Below are 18,712 nucleotides of genomic sequence, written 5' to 3'. Positions count from 1 at the left end.
ACCCGTATCGCGGATCACGAGCGTTTTTTAGTTTTTCCAAAAGTTTGGATTTTGTTGCAACCGCCGCTCGAAGTTGGTGTACCACGTTTGCACCGTCGACAGTGGCACGAACGTTTCGTTCGGTGCCGGCGTCATTTGGCTTTGCGTTATCGAGAAGCTGCTAACAAAGTTGAAAAAGTTCTCCACTATCTTCTGGCCGAACTGGTAGTACGTGCTGGACGTTGTCTGTGCGGGCGGTAATGGAAAGGCGATCGTTAATACACACTGTCCAAACCTGGATTGCTTGTGCCATACTTACCGTCGATGGCGTTTGCTGCACGAGCGAGCTTTCCGGCTCGATCGACACACCTATCTGGGCGATATGTGAGATTGGCAGATTGCTGCCGAAAACGTTGTTCATCATCGTGGACTGGCCTGCTATTTCGTCCAGCTTCTTGAGCTGCGATATTTTAAAGATAGCCGACGGTTTCGTGTTGGAAATGTAGCCGAGCAGCTGCCAGTTGGGCGGTGCGTTCGGATCCGGCCAGCTGAAATAGACTGCAGCAAAAGGAAAGGTTGGATGGTTGTATTTTCGGTGTCAAGGCCAAGCTAACGGGTAAGAAGAAAACATACCTCCTCCAGCCATACCGTCCGGAAACGGGGTGGTCCCGGTGAGAAACACAACCACATGGTTCACGTTGTCCGCATCCGGGATGGTAATTAGAAAGTGGGAATCGCTTATCTGCTGGAAATCGGTTTGAACCTACAAAGCATAACGGATGCCGGTCAGTGTCCCTGTACCCTGTACCATGCCACGCAAAGTGCCCCAACTGCATGTTCTCGAACTTACCAATCGACCGGATACAATCACACCGAGAGCGTTTAACATTGTTGCTTACAAAAACCTATGCTTACACTATTGAGGAGACACGCTTGATATTCTTTTTTCAGTACAGATTACAATTTGCACGCCAATTTACACAGAAGCCGCCTAATACCGAAGAATTGGTGTTATCATTTTCGTTCTTTTTTTGTCCTATTTCCCGGCTGTCAAACTCCGAAATCGGCTTTTGTTATGACAGCCGAAGCGCCCTCTGTCCGTGAGCGTGCGCACCACCCGTTGGCAACGGAGCCTGTCAAACAAACGAGAAAGGCCAATGTTTTGTTGTCAAAATAGAAAAATCGAATTTCCAGCACCGCTGCCGAAATAGTGCTACCAAATGAAGTGAATTGTACGGTTTGCTGGCTTTAAAACGGTGCGCTGTGCTAGTGTGAAGCAGTTCTCGGCCGAGGAAATCGAAGGATTCATACAACATGCCGGTTTGTAGTTAATTTCGGAGCAATGACATCACCGCTCTAGACATCGAATTGCGTGTGCGTGTGTTTGCACTGATACTACATATGCCCGTCGGGGCGCCTCCCCCCTTTCTCTGTGTATCATCCGTAGGAGGAAGCGATCAAAAATGAAGGTGAAATTGAAAACGTTCGTGTGGTCGTGCGGGTCCGGCCGATGGACAAAAGCGAGCTCGACGTTGGCAGCCAAAATGTAATCAAGGTGGACAAATCCAACCGCAGCATCACGGTCGTTAAGCCGAACGCAAACTCCAGCGAACCGCCCAAGGTGTACTACTTTGATAACGTTTTCGGCGAGGAATCGACACAGGTGCGTGTTATTCAATGTGGGGCTTACAATATTCCGCCCCACCACTGGCTAGCTGGCCCACCGCGGTTTGCAATTATATATGATGGGTTGAGTGGCTCCGCGCGAGTGGGCCGGCCACCATGCCTCCTCGAGCGCCGAACCACCGTGCGTTTCCTTTCTCTTTCGCGTGTAATGACCAGCGTGGACCGATGGGTACAGGCTGGAAAGCTCTGTTTGCACCATTGTTAATTGCTTTTAGTTGTGTTTTACCCCATTGCCCATTGCTTTACACCGTAAGGCTTCGATGTACGTTCAGCTGATGACCCAGATGGCATCTTCGAACGACACGAAACAAGGCAAAACGCTGGTTCAAGGCCAAAAGCAAACGGGCAGTTTGCAATTGGACCACCTGTTATTATTTTCAAATAGAACAGAGTTGTTTGAAGGTAAAGAATATTTTTAATTGGTGTGGACAATTCTGCTAATGATAAAATGTTCAATTATCAAGCACATATCGAAGAACGTCCGTTTGTTTTGCTTTAATTCGATAGAACAAACATTGAAAAACAATATGATACTGCTGACCTCGATAGTTTTGTAGACATTTTGTTTTTATTTTTATCAGGTTTCTTTCTGTTGCATGAGATAATACAAGCTTTATCTAACTATTACACTGTTGAATATTTTCTTTCCCAATATGCCCATATCAAACGCTACCTTTTTTTATGAATTGAGACAAAAACTTGTATTTATTAGAAATTTGAATGTATTCCTCAAAAGAGTGCAATGTTCCGTGTTTCATCTTGAAATGCGAATTTGCTTAAATGTAGAAAACTTATTTTGTACAAGAGGACACAAACGTCCATCTTCCTTGTTTTTATGCTTAACGAAGTAAATTAACGTATGGCTTTTGAAGAGAACAAAACACTCGCTGCCTATCCTGCACAACATTCTGCTTTGCAATCTAATGATGTTACCATCGATCGAAAGGACAATATTGACAAAATATGTGCGCTTAACAATTAGAGATAAAACAAAAATGCATATGCATTAACGGTGGTAGAAGCTTAACATAAATAATGATGGTAGAAAACCGTGTCATACAATATTCACGGCTTTTCCGGTAGTTCGTTGCAGCTTCTTACGTTCTAATATTTGGTAGATTAGTTCTTCACTCATCTAGAGAAAAATGTTGTACTGACGCATTATAAAATCGATTTAAAGAGAATGTGAAGAAGAGCTTATTGCTGAGGTTGCGAATTAATTGGACGAAATGCATTTGCATTTAAAGTTATGAACCAATGTGTTCAAAATGCCCTCAAAAATGCTTAAATAGCGCAATGATTGGTAGTGGTGAAAATTTGAACTTTTCAACGTGATTAAAAATGCTCCATTAAGGCTATAGTTTGGACGGATAAAAAACGTGTTCACGATTCTTTTGGACGGTCTCGTCACTGGGCCGAGGTAATTGGTCGGGGTGAGATTTTTCCAGCACCTAATCACAACTGGAAAACCTGGATAAATGATAGTTTGGCTTGCATAGCTCATGTGTCTCGATATTTACAGGTTGTTTCGAAAGAGATAATAACATAGATAACGTATTAAGCTTAACATCTAATGGATGGAAGAATATTATGACAAAGTGTGTTGTTATCCTAACGTTAACGTAGTGTTAGAAAAGTGCCCCCATCGGGGATGGCGATGTGTTCATTCGATTTCACCCTTCATGCCTAGGCGCACGGTGACAATTAGATCGATCAGATAGAACAATGCGCCGACCACTGCAACCGAGCCAGCACCGCACAGGAAATCCATTCTGCAAAGAAAATCGAAGTAAAAACATTTTGTTTTACCATCATTACTGTTGAAGTGCAGAAAACAATGCCGCGCACCGCTTACCTTTGTGTGTTAGGCGGCCAGTAGTTGCGGTTTTTCGTCTCGGACCAGTCGTTCAAGATGCAGGCGGCGGTCGCCAGGTATAAGATGAAACCGGTCAAGTTCAGCAGCGAGCTAAGTTTCCACGGAAAGCTACAGAGCGGATGGAAAAATGGATCAATGTTTGGTGGTCGGTCACCCGATACGCATGCAGCGTCGGCCAAACTTGTACACATACTTGTCTCGAATGACCTTTCCGAACAGATAAACCACGGAAAATGCCAGAAACAAGACGAACGTCCCGTAGGCCAGCGCAACGGTGCGCGATGAGATGAACACGCGCAGCCGCGAATGGTGGGCCGGATCATCGATCAGTCCGATGCAAACGATTGCGACAGCCTGCAAATTACAGAGAGCAAACGATGACGATGTAACGTGAGTGGCTGTTGTTGGCACGCCGAGCAGGCCAATTTGCAAACAATTTTTATGGCAGCAAAGGGAAGAGAGGGGTGGCCGTCGCAGCAAGAACCCTCGGCAAGTGGTTTACGATGATGCAAAGAACAACAAGGGAACTGAGGCGAAGTTAGAAGGAATATCCGCTCTAGAACGACACTAATTACCGACGTACAATCTCGCACCTCCATCGGGTACAGTCGCAGCGACGGAATGCGGGTCGTTGTGGGTGCTTCCGCCAGTCCGCCACCAGCGACAGAGTTTACCGTCGTTGACTCATGACTCATGGCATGAGTGATGACAATCACACCCGTACAGAACAGCCCTCGGCAGCAAAAAGGGCGCCCGTGAGAAAAAAAGCAGTTGCAGCACAGATGTGTGTGGAGTCTTGTGCTGTGTTTTTTTGCCATCTCGGTCGCGTTATTGCGTCGATTGTGTTTGACTCTTGCAAGACAATCGATATCTTTCATCTGTACGCGTCCGGTGCAGTGGTGGGAGTATGGAGTGTGGTGGGATGTTTGTGTAATTTAATTGCGATGTGGTGGCAGCGGTGCTACTTGCTGCCACTATTACGATGTACTGCTTCAACGACTGAATGCACCGCGCGGTTTGCCGTAGTTGCATAACGTGCGAGGAATGGGTTCCTTCAGTACGGTTAGAACTCACAAACATATTTTCTACTAAAATTCGTTTATGCAAAAGGGAACAGATCTGAGGAGAACATGCCAGATACGTTCCAGATCTGCCTCGAACAGTTGCCGATAGCGACCACTGTGCCGCTCAAACTGACATCATCCTATGGTTTGCGTCGCATGACAACACTGCCACCTTCTCCGACCTTTTGACCGAACCAGTTAAGCATGAGCATCATTTTAGAATCGTTTTAATTTGAACAAATAGCTGAAAAGGAAACGGGGGTGATGGTCTTACCAGCTCGAGCAGTTTCAGCACCGGCGGCAAAAACTTGCCCGCTCCGCTGCTGTTGAAGTACTCCTTTCGCATGCCACGATCGGCCTGATCAGCGCCGGACTCTGCGTTTGCCATCGTAATACGCGAGATTTCTGTGAGGCGAGGGGTGAAATGCATGATAAGAAAAGGGTAATTAGTTGGTTGTTCGAAGCTCCTTAACACGGTTGATCGTGGCGTGAAACAGCATTGCGCTAAAAAACATGCGATCGTGCCCTGCGTACGCGCGCGTACGAAGCTTAGACGTTGCAAATGCGTTGTTAACCACACAGCGCGTGCTCGCGCCCATACAAACACTTGTCGTGAACATTAATACCGTTTTGTTATTGTTTATGCTCACTACCGGGAAGAAGGGTAGCGAAGGTTTAGTCAGTGTAACATTTTGTTCCGCTTTTTCGTTAAGTGTTTTACAATCGATCGTCAACTTGGACGCGACAGGAAACACGGTTGCGCCGGAAGGGTTGAGATTGCGTAGGAGATTGGTGGTAATTGAATAATTGCCTGCCTACTGGCTTTGTCTTGTCTGGTTGGTCGCGCTGGAATTGCTGCCATAACGGAATGCACGCGTGGGGTGACAAACTTGCGTAAATAACCAAACCGACGAGACGCAACACAACACAACTTTAACTCTGTATTCAAAACGGGTTTAATAATGGTGGACAGGCTGTTAAATTGGATTAATTATGTTGGTGGCCACTTATTTGGAGCATTGCGCTATTGGTGGATTAAGAAAAAACAACAACACTAATCGGTGCTACGGTGGATTAGGATTCGGTTTTGCAGCAAACAACGCCGTCGTATTTGTTTATACTCTACCTATGTTCATGATATAACAGTTAGCAAATCTCTACACAATGTCCCTCTTTGAATCCGCAATACACCACTGCAAGTATTAACATTTGTTAGAATCAGCGTTCAGAAATCGCACACGTAAAAGACTCCTTCTAATGAACCTGCTTATTGTCCCTCCCCGAAAATCGCAGATAATTAACATCAATCTTATCGCCACACCCCGCACAACGACACTCTAGAGGAAGCCTACCGTTTTGGGACGGTTTCTGTGCCGGCAATGGTTCCGCCGGCACCACACCCTCTTCCTCCACCGTTGGGCTGCTTTCCTCCTTCTTTGGATCGCGTGAAATCTTCGAATTGCCCATGGTTGGCGTGAAGGGTTTGCGTTTGGGTGTGGTTCTTCCGACTGCGGTGCAAACAGCTAACCCACGTGTAATGGATGACAGACCCCCTGGCACGCGTTCTCTGCTGCAAAGCGCTTGCAATACACCCTAGCCTAGCTGCCTGTGTCTATGAACACCACCTGCAAGCGACTGACTTCGAGGGCCGGGATTCAATCACCGGGACCAGTTGCACCAGGGACCGACCCCATCACAGAGATGAATATTGATGCGAAGGTGACGATCGTGTTGTTATACAACGCCACGCTACTTCCGATGCGTGTAGTGGTGTGGTGCACGATGCACAGCAGTGCTCAATAATCTTCGATTTCTAACCAGCATGACCAGCAGCGAGTAGCGAGCAGAGCGGCAGTGTTATGATGGGTTTCATTTTTTTAATCCCATTTTGAATGGGTTTACTCATGTGTAAAGTGCCCACTGCCTGCTACTACCTACTATAGCTTCTAGCACAGCCAAACCTCATCCGTTCCGGGGGGGATTTTAGGGAACTGTTAGCGCAAACGGTCTATAATTTAAATGGTGTGCCCGTTTGGTTTGAATCTGTAACTTTCTCTTCATCCGATCCTACCCGATATCGCGGGCATGGTTAGCATGTATGCTGCATGTTTCCACACCGCACAAGCAAGAGCTGTAATTTGTACCTCTTATGACACACAGGCACGGGGCAAGCATTGGGCACAATGTGCTCCCTCTCTCTCTCTCTCTCTTGCTAGCTGCTAGGAAAGCGTGCTGTTTGTCGAATGGTTATGATGCCTTTTTTTGTTTCTTCCCCCCCAATAGGTTAGTACCATTCGTCGAGTCGTGGTTCGCTGTCAAAGCGTAGCTCTGGTTCCGGTGCCCTTTCTTAGGCAAAACCGCGCACTGGCTGAACGATTTCCGCACGATTGAAGTCGATAGCAGCGGCGACACGAGGTTTCATTTTTCTCACCATTTTTCTCTCGGAAGGAATGGCAGCGGAAAGTGGAACTGGTTAGCGTTGCATCGTGAATCGTTTCGAATGCAATATTGCATCGGGCTCTGCTGTAATGGGACAAGATGTTCAGCACACAAACGCCGAGTGGTGTGAACGTTTGGTTATCGTCATACCCGCAGCGGAAGTTGGCAGATATGCGCACACCTTTCCTCATCCAACCAGCAGCACCGCCGTGCAAAGGGGGGACAATTTTCTTCCCACTTTTTGTGACGCGAAATTCCATCACTATTACCTCCCTCTCCCCGCGCCCATTGCGGGAAGTAATGGTTTTTGTTGTTTTGCTGGACTTTTTTTTTGTATTGATTAATGTTTCCATTTCCCCCTGTCTTTTATGCATGGATTGGTAATGATGACTCGGGGAACGATCAGGAACAGTGGACAAGAGAAAGTTGTTGAAATAAAATTGAATCTAATACAAAAAAAAAAAAAAACACACACACACACTGCGCACATTCCGGTAGTAATGATCAACTCCGCTAATGATCACTCTCACAGCGATCGTCACCGCGCAATCGTTCGTTCGGTCGTGATTGGAGGCATTGCATGCAAATGTTTGCCACCTTCCCTGAGAGGGAAAGGATGGAGTGTGATTTAGAAGCGCATAAAAAAAAAAAAACAAATTTTATCCCAAGCGCATTATGCGTCTGCCGCGCGATGCACACGCGCACCACGGACAGGTTCACAGATCGCCTTATGCAACCCGCGCAACGCAATAGAAAACTCTCCCCCCTCCCCCCCTTGCTCTGTAGGCGATCAAACAAATCTTTCTCTGAGATGCATTGGGTGCTTACCACACAACAGGCTTGTGCGTTATTTTACGCACATATTTGCCGGTTGCCCCTTGTTGCTCGCCCCTTTGCCAAAGGGAAGGTGACCATCGCATCTCATTCTCCCTTTTGGAAGTGGGAAGTGAAAGCTCCCACGAATCCACCCCGAAACAACACACCACAGGGTTCGATTGGAAGGGCTTTGAAGTTGATAGACACGGCAGCAACACATTTCAAAGCTTCGTTGGGGTGATGCTGACAGGAAAAAAAAACCCCCGCCAGCAGCACGACAGCACAATCGAATAATGGATGTAATGCGGCGTATGGGAATATGGTACTCTCGTGCAGTGGAACACAACAATGTGAGTGCACAATATACGCCTCCAGCTGGTGTGTGTGATGGGAGCTTCACGTGGAAAGCTAAAAATCATTAGATATATACTTCCTTCTAATATTCACAAACACACCACCACGGTATGGTTGTAAATAATTTAGCTACTGTGTATGGATTTTAATTTAATTCTCGTTCCTCGATGCTAGAACATTTCAGTCGGCTCCGCGTTACGTGCCCCATCCCGCCACTCAATCTAGATCTGAGTCATGCTGAATCCCGCGCGCGCCCCGGTCGACGGCGGTCGATGTGTTGTGGTTGCGTGTTAGCAGCGCTACGCCAAAAAACCCCCGCCATTGGACGCGAAACGACGAACCAAAACAAAATACGTATCAAAATAAATACTGCTCGCTGCTTTTCCGCGCTACCAGCACCACCCCGGGATCGGGAGCGCCACAGCACGACCACAGCAGTACGTTTTCCACGCGCTACAACCATTACAGTTTCGTGTTTGTGTGCGTTTCGGTGCGGAATACACAAGCGAGAAGGAAGGAATGAACTGTAACACACAGGCGCTGGACACCCGAGCATAAAATGGGAATGAAAGTCACACACTGGGCAGCATAATTTTGCGGTACGCTCGCCTGGAAGAAAGGGCCCTGTAGAAAAACCCGCCAAACCAGCTTTTGGGGTGGTTTGTGATCGTTACGCCAGTAAGAGAGAGAGAGACACGGTTGCAAAAGAAAGAAGCAAATTGAGAGAGCAAGAGTTGTTTACTCTCGTGAAATGGGTGCCCACGTTGGGGCTTCCCCTTTATACGCCCGTTGGACCTCCGAAGAAAGAGTCACGGATTTAAAGAGCCACGTTTTCGTTTGCGCGGGTGCTTTAAATCGTGCATCCCCCCAGAGGAAAGGGCGCCTGCTGAAGTAATTGTAACTGTTGTTGGGGTCGGGTGTTCCTGCACCACACACACACACAGATAAGAGTGATAGGTGTGGGTGGGTGGGTGTGTTTTTTAAACGTTTCGCCTTTTATACGTGTCCAGCGTTTCGATGAGCGGAGGAAAAGACCATGTGGCAGCCGACAACGTACGCCCGCGAGCATTGAGAAAGGTTGGGAAAACTTTCCCGCGCATTTTGTTTTTTCCTGTGCGGTGCAGTGTTGTTACATGGTGTGCCACGGGATGGACAAAGCACACCTATCCCTGCATTGTTATGTAGCCGTTGTTTAAGATGCCCATCACACTCTACGATCGGAAATCGTACTGCTTTTGGCTAGGAATTGTGAAAAATGGACCAAGCGAGACAGCCTTCTACGGAGGACACATTTCAGAGATCGGTATTGGTTTTGCTCCAGCCACCGGTTTAGCACCTTCGAGAACGTTATGATGTTTGGCTGACGTTATGTGGCGTACGTTATCATGTCCTCTTTGCGCTTCGCAATCGGTCGGAATCCGAATCCACTCCGGTAATCGCTGGATTGAAGCGGAATTTTCCACCGTTCAGTTAAACGATATCGTGTTTACCATGTCCGGTACCAGTTGCTCATAGCATTATGATTTGTCTCGATACAAACGAGCTGGCTGCAAGCGTCCCAGTGCGGAAGCCACAGACAAATAAACTTTCACTCGTGACAACCGCAAAGCCAGCAAGCCATTGAGCGGAAGTCCACTATCACATGCTTCGTGGCTTGCCCATATCTGGACGGCATGATGCATGCCACTACTATCGATCACGTGGTGTCGGGACGATAAACAGGATCAATTCATTAAGTGAGCGATTTCTCCAAGATCCCACTCAAAGATCATTCGCGTACGGAAAGTGTGGACATTGCGCCTAATTGCTGTGTACTTATCCGATCGTGACGCGGGATGTAAAATTAATGTAATTGATTGCTATCCTGCGAACTGTTCAATTTGCCACGACAGTCAACCAATGCCGTCGCTGTGGACCGGTTTTTTCTGTACCTGTTGCCTTCGAAGACACTCTTTGAAGGTGTTGAAGGTAGCATTAGATTCCTTCGGTTTCCTTCACGCAGGCCACAATCACGTAATCGGCGGTACAAACCTCGTCCAGGACAACCATCACCACCACCACCAAGAGCGTACGTTCACCTGTGTATCGGCTTGGTGTGTACCCTCCGGTCTGCACAGGTGTTTCTCTGGCCGGGGGTCGAAAGAACGTACCACACGAAAGGGTGCGGTGAGTGGGCCAACGTTTAGAATGGTTCCTTTGCGTTGCGTGTCACTGAAGCGGCAACACAATTGGGTCACGGTACGCTCCAACCGCGGAGAAGGTACCGACGACGTCATACACTGACTATGACCCGCGTCTGGAAAAGTCGTGCACGAACTCGACACGAAGTGTTTGGTAGCTGCACTACCCCTCACTTGCACATTGTATTGTACGGGAAGTGGCAAATTACTTGAAGCAGGCAAAGGTCAAATGGTTGTAGAAGATGAATGTTCTCGCTTTGGGGCAAATGTTACATTTTGGTAAGGAAAGCTATACCACTAATGGGTTCTTTATTTGTTTAACGGTGTTCTAGTGGCGAACGAAAACGTTCGGAAACCGCTTTGGAGAGTTCAAACCCAGCTACGCACCACGTCTTCAGGGTGCGTAAAAGCGTGCCAGAATAGATGATAAATAAACATAGGCATGGCATTCGGAGGGGGTAATGCGTGTCTGTGAGGAGCAAGTTAACTTGAAAGACGTTCAGTAAACAAGAAACAGTTAACAGCAACAACCATTAGATGGTAAACAACAAGATGGTTCGAAAAAACGGGGCGCAACAACAGAAGAGTTCGTTGACGCGTCCATGCAAAGTAGTTTTCGACAAGCTCAGAATGCAGTTCTTCGACCGCACGGGGCGGAATTTCATGTCTTCGCGACCACTTGTCAGTGTGGCTACGGTTCACTAAACGTCCGGAACGACGGCACGACACCACCCGGGTCATGCTTGATGCTTTCCCGCGCTTGATAAAACACGTCAATTACGGACACACTTGCGCTTTGTGCACGCCGTCGTGCAATTGCTCTCGGTTGCATGTTTGTTTACTCCTGCTGCTGTGCTATCGATTTTCTTGCCCGATTGTGCATTTGCGCTCGGACCACGTGGTGTGGACCACACTTGTGAGAAGGGTCTTGGGTGGCAACTGTATGTGTGTGAATCATTGCACCTTCTCGAAGGTGCTTTCATTTTTAACATAGAGCTTCGACAATTCTCGAGCAAGTGGGAAATGCAAGTACACTTACTCGTTTGTTTTACGCTTTGGGTGATTTTGTACAATTTTCAAATAAATCTAATCTGTTCGATTTGAAAGTCTAGCCATATCGATAGCATGGTTGGCCGACCAAAAGAAGTGTACAAATAAGAGACCGGTCCGCTTATGACATGTTGGTCTCATAGATCCACTTTTCCTCTTCTCTCCACCTGTTCCCGTGTCTAGTATCGCTAGCTGGCTTTTGGGACAATACACATTCTTCCTGTAGCAAAACTGGATTGTCAACATTCCGCCAGCGTAGAGCGTAGAGAGATACACGCAGGGCAGAATTATGTGCGCGCAGTGATTGTGCGTATCGCTTTCATCAAAGCTAAAGCCCAGCTCAGACACACCCCGTGTGTGATGTACAGAAATTAATATTCTATATCGTTAACGCCACAGAGAAAAAGGTCACGAAGCATGAATCACATCACATCACACACACTCCCATTTCTAATGCCAACATCACCGTCACGACAAGGACTTGGCTTTGTTTTGGAAGCTCTTTTTTTGGTGGTTTGTTCTTCAGTAAGGATGTACATTTTTGCTACACGTTGCTTAGGGCTTGCGTCGCTAACGTTTTTTTACTACTCTTCCGCCAGCACGCTATCCTTTCTGGCGCAAAACTTTTCCACGCACTAAACGACACAGGCGCAGTAAAAAACGTGCCCACAGTTTCGATCAAGCAGTTCGATCTGCTGGCACACGAATCGTGGCACTATTTACCGTTAGGCTTTTTCTACACGACCCAACAGACCCGACCGTGTATCTATTGCCTGTGTCAACTGCCAACGTGTATTACTTCTGGCTAACGAATGCAAAACGCACCGCGGATTATAATACTGCCTCATCTACACTTAAAATGGGGTCGGGTCCATCCAGCCCCCACCCCAGTTGGGGGGAAATTATGTTCCGATGGCATGTGTCAGCCCAGTCGGCGGGACCGCGCCCAATTCCATTTTCTAGCACACGCCCGATGCACCACGAATAGAGCCATTATTTTACGCCAATGATTACAGTGTGGAACAAACGCGTACGACGAGTGGACGGGCATGATGAATCAGTAAGATTATCTTTGGGGGTAGATCTTACTGGGATTGTTGCCTTTTTTTAACGGAATGAACCATTCAAACTCATCTCTCTCTTCTAACCTGTTTAATATTGTACAAAATCACGTTCAATTTCACTATTTTTGCTTTAATTTTAAAGCACGTGCGATTTGGTGGATTTAATTTGTAACGATTTCAAGCACGATTGTTTCAAATTTTCCCTCGCCGTTGTAGACACTTGCGCCACGATGATAATGAACCTCTTGCCCAGCACGGAGACGTCCGGTTTAGGGGAAAGCGCGCTCAAAACTGAACCGTCTCCGCATCGCCGTACCGCGTGCAAGCTTGGGTCCGTAACGGCAACATTCCCCTTTATGCTTCGGGGTGGCGGGAGAAGTATGTGTGTGTGTGTGTTGGTTGGGTGGTTGGGCCGCAGCACAGCACGCAGCTTATGCTGGACGGTGGTGCGACACACAGTGCGGGCGACGAGATGGCTGTTCGTGGTGGTGGTGATGTTTGAGCTCGGTAAGCAAGGCAACGCTTACTTGCGGGTGTGTGTAGACCGTGCTTGAGCTTGCACGAAAGCTTTGCGAGGGTAGAGCGCTGGTTATGATTAACCCTTAAAGTGCAGTGAATGTCGTTAATTCTTTTTTTGTAATTAATTACTTTTAGTGAAATAACTGAATGTTCGGAGTTAGCAAACATCGGCCTTATTTTATTTTTAGTTATTTTCCATACTGATAAGGGTTAAAACAACGGCTATACCAGCACTTACGAACACTAACTCGATCTTCGGAGCTGCGCTGTCTTTGTGTGTTCGCACCCACTCTACCACTCTGCCCATCCCCGCCGGTGTGCTAATTTGAATGTTGATGGCATTCAGCAGACGGGCGCCGCTGCCGGTGGAAGGGATTGGAATGCAACAAAAGAGTCATTACCAGTGTGAGCTCCGAAATGCACTGGCATTCAACAAACGACATATCAATAGCGCCCCATTAGCATTGTAACGAGCCCACGATGAGTTGAGTGTTTTATTGTATGTGTGCGTGTGTGCAACAAGTCTGCAGTTGACTGCACTGATCTGCGTTTGAAGGTGTCAGTTGCACGTTTTTACCAGTAAATAAATTAAATTTTTAGCTTACTGTCCTGTGGAATGTTTCACGTGGAACGGATTAATGGGTGAAAAATGTCCAGAATGATTCATTCTTATCACGCCTTTCTGTGCTCCAGTGGCATACTAACATACTGTTCTATCTCACTCCCACCCTCGACGTCGCTTGATGATTACCTCATATAAGGTTTGGGTCATCGCGATCGATCATTCTCGTGCACGTCTGCAGCGGTTAAACGGTCGTCGAGAACGTCCAAATGCGTCCGAGAACGTGCTCCAACCAGCTTTGCTCAGACAAACCCCCCGGCGGTTTGCGCAACTTCGACGCCAACGTTGCCAAAGAGGAGTGGGATAGGGGATAATTGATTTAATTAGCGCACTTCATTGAACGGAATCAGTAGTCTTCTCCCACAAACTAGGTGGGCATTATGGTTTAGGTCAGGATAGCGCGCGACCGTTTGCGCTGGCCCCACGCGTACATTTGGGCGAATAAGTTAATTGATTTAATTTGTAAGCGCTTTACGAGCTTGGCAGCCCAAACGCCCAAAACGCCAGGCGTGTGTGAAGAAATTGCTTGCGTTGCTTGTGCGCTACATGTGTTTTCCCCAGTTTCGTTTGTTCTAAAACCCGCTTTTCCATCCTGCCCCGCAGATCGATCTGTACGTGGACACTGCGCGCCCGATCGTGGACAAGGTGCTGGAGGGCTACAATGGTACCATCCTGGCGTACGGGCAGACCGGCACCGGCAAAACGTACACCATGTCGGGCAATGCCGACTCGCCGCAGACCAAGGGCATCATCCCGAACACGTTCGCGCACATCTTCGGGCACATCGCGCGCGGCAAGGAGAACCAAAAGTTCCTCGTGCGCGTCAGCTACATGGAGATCTACAACGAGGAGGTGCGCGACCTGCTCGGCAAGGAGCTGAACAAGAGCCTGGAGGTGAAGGAGCGGGCCGACATCGGCGTGTTCGTGAAGGATCTGAGCGGGTACGTGGTGCACAATGCGGACGATCTGGACAACATCATGAAGCTGGGCAACAAGAACCGGGTCGTCGGCGCGACCAAGATGAACTCGGAGTCGTCCCGCTCGCACGCGATCTTCTCCATCACGGTCGAGTCGAGCGAGACGGACGAGGCGGGCCGGCAGTACGTGCGCATGGGCAAGCTGCAGCTGGTCGATCTGGCCGGCTCGGAGCGCCAGAGCAAGACGCAGTCGTCCGGGCTGCGGCTGAAGGAAGCGACCAAGATCAACCTGTCGCTTTCCGTGCTCGGGAACGTGATCAGCGCGCTGGTGGACGGGAAGAGCACGCACATTCCGTACCGCAACTCGAAGCTGACGCGCCTGCTGCAGGATTCGCTCGGCGGCAACAGCAAAACGGTCATGTGCGCCAGCATCAGCCCGGCTGACTCGAACTACGTCGAGACGATCTCGACGCTGCGGTACGCGTGCCGGGCGAAGAGCATCCAGAATCTGGCCCACATCAACGAGGAGCCGAAGGATGCGCTGCTGCGCCACTTCCAGGAGGAAATCGAGGAGCTGAAGCGGCAGCTGGAGGAGGGCATCTTTCAGCAGGGCATCGAAAGCGGCGACGAAGAGGAGGAAGAGGAAGGTGATGGGGAGGGCGAGGATGAGGAGGACGCGGTGGAGGAGGAGTGCGATCCGGACGCGGACCGGGAGCGCGAGCGGCTGGAGCGCAAGGAGAAGCAGCGCAAGGAGAAGGCCCGGGAGCGCAAGGAGAAGAGCGACGCGGAGAAGGAGCTGCTGGAGAAGAAGGCGATGGAGAATCAGCAGGAGCTGAAGAAGGCAAAGTGAGTTCGTGTGTGTTTGTGTGTGGAGCGTTGAGATGGGCGAAAAAAAATTGATTCTAACCTAACCAATTGCAATTTTTTTTTAGATCGGAACAGGATCAGCTGCGGGCCAAGCTGTCCTCGCTGGAGAACAAAATTCTGGTCGGCGGCGAAAATCTGCTCGAGAAGGCGAAGGAGCAGGAGCTGCTGCTGGAAAACTCAATTACCGAGCTGGAGCAGCGCACCAAGACGGAGCGCGAGCTGAAGGAAAACCTGCAAAAGATCGAAGCGGAGCGGATCGACATCGAGGAGCGGTACAGCTCGCTGCAGGAGGAGTGCGTCGGCAAAACGAAGAAGCTGCAGCGCGTCATGTCCATGCTGATGAGCATCAAGTCGGAGCTGGCCGACCAGCAGCAGGAGCAGCAGCGGGAAAAGGAGGGCATCTACGAGAACATACGCAGCCTGTCGCGCGAGCTGGCCCTCTGCGAGCTGGTCATTAACTCGTACATTCCGAAGGAGTATCAGGTGCGTCGTGTTTGTGTGTGATGGCGTGCTGAACCTTATCTAAAGCAAATCGTTCATTTTTCAACCTCTCCCTCCTTGCAGAGCATGATCGAGAAGTTTACGCACTGGAACGAGGACATTGGCGAGTGGCAGCTCAAGTGCGTCGCGTACACGGGCAACAACATGCGCAAAAACATCCCCGAACCAAAGGTCAACACCAAAGAGACGGATCTGATCGACCTGTCGCACGTGTATCTCAGCTACAACACGGACTCCGTGGCAGAGCCGATCCGTGCCAAGACGGCCAGACCGCGCACGTCCGGCATTGCCCGCCCGACCACGGCCAGGAAGTACTATTAGAGCGCTTTGGCTGGGTTTGGAACGGGGCATATACTCCAAATGAGGCTTTTTCTATGCTTTCATGGGATGGTTTGGGAGGCATATACGTCACTTAACTTTAAACGAGATACAACACAAGATTTCAGCAGCTGTTTTCGCTGACGGTGTGCCTCGTGAAAATGCTTCCTCACCGTATGGTGTGACGGAAGCTTGGCACTAAACGCACAACAGGCACCAACAACACACTCGCTTTACACTGAAACGTGCAATTCGATACTAGTCGCTTTACGTTCCGAACGATGAACGATGATGGTCAGTAGTGGTAGATTGATTGTTGATGAGTAAATCCGAAGTCACGCACGATTATGTATGTGGTGCGTCCGGCTAACCAAAAACCACACCACAACACAGGAGCGAGAGCTCACAGCGGACCGTGCGGGCAAACCCGTTGGAGGTGGGTGCAAGTTATTATTTGAGGTATTTTATATTACAAGGTATTTTTTGTTGACTGCAAGTTGACGCTTATTGTTTCGGTAGCCTATACCAGTGCGCACTTACTGTGCTGTGTCTACTTTACCATATGTATAGCGCGCGTGAACCTTTATTTAAACTAGACAATGCTTACACATGCCAGGCGCCATGTCGGAATGATTTCGAACCAGATACCAGACATAGGAACGTAACATAGGGCCAAGGATAGGGGCTTACATCCTTGCGAGGTCTCATGCCGGAACTCGTAACTCGTTTTGGGTGAATATTTAAACAAAATCAGTTAAAGTTTTAAGTTAGGAAGGATGTAGACATACTATCGCTTCAGCGTATACTAAATATGAGAAATTTAAACTCACTCCCTTAATTTCATAGATACATCACGAGATCGGTAACCAAAAACAACAGTCGTAGAACACGATTTTGCTGTGGTTGTGACAATATTTCCAGTAATGTTTAGCCGAAAAAAAAATAATGGGAAACTTTATTTTGTTATGTACAGTGTGTACGTTTCCGTTTACGATTTTAGGTAGTGCGGGCACACGACTTCCACTCATCCACGATTCTTAACGATTTCATTTGCACGCGCATCTTTGTTGCATTTAGTGGCATTACACACACAAAAGGTTAACTTTCTACTTACACTATTTTGTATCGAGCATTTGTGTCTATTGCGTGATCGTAGGAATGGTTTCAACCAGCAAAAACCGTAGCGAACAAGGTCAACCCCATCTTAACCATCCCACAGTCCACTTTTAGCCGGATAGGAGGACGAGAGAAAAAGGAACGTGAATATGTATTTTATAGACTAGTCACAGTTGCTTCAGTTTTGAAGCAATACCGCTCACCCATTATTCAAACTTACTACTCAATGAGACAGTTTTTCCGCTTTAAGAAAGTGTAAGGCAACAAAACATGACTTGGCATAAGCACTAACGCGAGGAACGACACTTTAGCAAGGGATAAAAGAAACCTTTTTAAGGCGTTATTTGCAATTAAAACTAACAATAATACTCAACACAAACACTCACACACGGACAAACGTTTGCATATTTGTACTGTAGATGGCATTGAAATACACTAGAAAAACGATAAATGTTTGCGCTTCGTTCGCGTTTGGAATGAAGTGAAAAGCGGAAGCGTTAATTCGTTCGACATGAAACAACACTGTCCCTTTTTCACAGACATCACACTAAAACGACTCTTTCTTTCTCTGTCTGTAAAACAGTGCGATGTTAGATATTTTGTTTATATATATTGCTTAAATAACTGGTAAATTTGTACATCTGGAGCTGTATACGTAATAAATAGTGTATCTTCGGTCGCACAAAACGAGCCAACCCTTCCCACCCCTTCGCGGTATCAACGCATGATGGCGGTACGCTAACGACCTGACGTAAAAGCAAGCTCGCGCAGTTCGCGTCGACTACTCGGGAAGCTTTTCTAATAGCCTTTCCCCCTTCTAGAGCGATTCACAGGCTACAACAGTAATAGGCTACACAGTCTCTACAGTTAGTCAGTTTTATAGTGTGATCGAGGATCCTGACCGGTTGCGCTAGGGTTTGCTCTACTACTCTACACTAGGAATTCATATTAATATATCAGTTCTCTATTCAGGGTAGTTCTGCTGATCGCGCAGCGCGATCCAATCAATATGATTCTTAACGGGCGTAGCGGGGGTACGTCCCGCTTTCTGCAAATCTACTAAGCAGCATCACCCGCTTCCTAATAGTACCGGGAACTTGTGTAGTACGAGGTAGTTGCGAACGGAACAAAAGTGTCCCCGGGATGGAGGGGAATGCCACTACGTCCGATCCCGGAATCGAATCTCGATCGGTGTGCGCGGTGCTAGCAGGAACTGGAACTGTGTATCGAGCGGGCTGCGGTACTCGATTTCAAAGTTTTGGAATATCTGTGAAGCAACCGGAAGAAGAAGAAGAAGAAGAGTACGTTTGAAGAAAGTGCTCAAAACGAATGCAGGGGCCACCC

At 48.1% G+C, this 18,712-nt stretch overlaps 4 protein-coding genes across 10 annotated transcripts in view; 1 reads left to right on the top strand and 3 right to left on the bottom strand.

The window, feature by feature from the left end:
* Positions 1-15: 15 nt before the first annotated feature.
* LOC121590619 (protein OPI10 homolog) lies at positions 16-1,085 on the bottom strand. Its single transcript, XM_041910438.1, has 4 exons — positions 830-1,085; positions 613-742; positions 299-537; positions 16-225 (listed from the first exon to the last, which is right to left on the bottom strand). Exons 1-4 carry the CDS (start codon positions 866-868, stop codon positions 28-30), a joined length of 606 nt encoding a protein of 201 aa, XP_041766372.1. The 5' UTR covers positions 869-1,085; the 3' UTR covers positions 16-27.
* A 98-nt stretch (positions 1,086-1,183) lies between these two features.
* LOC121590615 (kinesin-like protein KIF3A) lies at positions 1,184-18,047 on the top strand. The gene is made up of 5 exons (XM_041910427.1): positions 1,184-1,299; positions 1,427-1,642; positions 14,253-15,412; positions 15,499-15,916; positions 15,998-18,047. Exons 1-5 carry the CDS (start codon positions 1,294-1,296, stop codon positions 16,253-16,255), a joined length of 2,058 nt encoding a protein of 685 aa, XP_041766361.1. The 5' UTR covers positions 1,184-1,293; the 3' UTR covers positions 16,256-18,047.
* On the bottom strand, positions 3,277-12,811 carry LOC121590618. Of its 2 annotated transcripts, XM_041910437.1 has the most exons (6): positions 12,593-12,811; positions 5,732-5,798; positions 4,880-5,010; positions 3,735-3,895; positions 3,521-3,649; positions 3,277-3,437 (listed from the first exon to the last, which is right to left on the bottom strand). In XM_041910437.1, exons 2-6 carry the CDS (start codon positions 5,739-5,741, stop codon positions 3,329-3,331), a joined length of 540 nt encoding a protein of 179 aa, XP_041766371.1. In that variant the 5' UTR covers positions 5,742-5,798; positions 12,593-12,811; the 3' UTR covers positions 3,277-3,328. The 2 variants fall into 2 exon arrangements, with proteins under 2 accessions (XP_041766371.1, XP_041766370.1); XM_041910436.1 differs by lacking the exons at positions 5,732-5,798; positions 12,593-12,811 and adding an exon at positions 5,958-7,088.
* Positions 17,964-18,712, bottom strand: part of LOC121590616 (ecdysone 20-monooxygenase) — a 29,071-nt gene continuing 28,322 nt past the window's right edge. For all 6 annotated transcript variants that reach the window (XM_041910434.1, XM_041910432.1, XM_041910430.1 and 3 more), the window contains exon 8: positions 17,964-18,635. In XM_041910434.1, coding sequence (XP_041766368.1) covers positions 18,528-18,635 — 108 coding nt within the window. In that variant the 3' untranslated portion in view covers positions 17,964-18,527. The remainder of the gene's footprint in view (positions 18,636-18,712) is intronic.

Source organism: Anopheles merus, chromosome 2R (assembly GCF_017562075.2).
Source record: "Anopheles merus strain MAF chromosome 2R, AmerM5.1, whole genome shotgun sequence".
Classification (NCBI taxonomy): domain Eukaryota; kingdom Metazoa; phylum Arthropoda; class Insecta; order Diptera; family Culicidae; genus Anopheles; species Anopheles merus.
The sequence above is the reverse complement of the archived record's forward strand: the minus strand, read 5'-3'. Positions and strand labels throughout refer to the sequence as shown.

Coding starts and splice junctions, on each gene's coding strand:
- LOC121590615 (XM_041910427.1), top strand. Junction 1,643..14,252: donor TCGGCGAGGAATCGACACAG/GTGCGTGTTATT, acceptor CCTGCCCCGCAG/ATCGATCTGTACGTGGACAC. Junction 15,413..15,498: donor CAGGAGCTGAAGAAGGCAAA/GTGAGTTCGTGT, acceptor ATTTTTTTTTAG/ATCGGAACAGGATCAGCTGC.
- LOC121590618 (XM_041910436.1), bottom strand. CDS start 6,072: ATGGGCAATTCGAAGATTTCACGCGATCCAAAGAAGGAGGAAAGCAGC. Junction 5,011..5,957: donor ACAGAAACCGTCCCAAAACG/GTAGGCTTCCTC, acceptor CTCGCCTCACAG/AAATCTCGCGTATTACGATG. Junction 3,650..3,734: donor GGAAAGGTCATTCGAGACAA/GTATGTGTACAA, acceptor TCCGCTCTGTAG/CTTTCCGTGGAAACTTAGCT.
- LOC121590619 (XM_041910438.1), bottom strand. CDS start 868: ATGTTAAACGCTCTCGGTGTGATTGTATCCGGTCGATTG. Junction 743..829: donor TGATTGTATCCGGTCGATTG/GTAAGTTCGAGA, acceptor TATGCTTTGTAG/GTTCAAACCGATTTCCAGCA. Junction 538..612: donor GGACGGTATGGCTGGAGGAG/GTATGTTTTCTT, acceptor CTTTTGCTGCAG/TCTATTTCAGCTGGCCGGAT.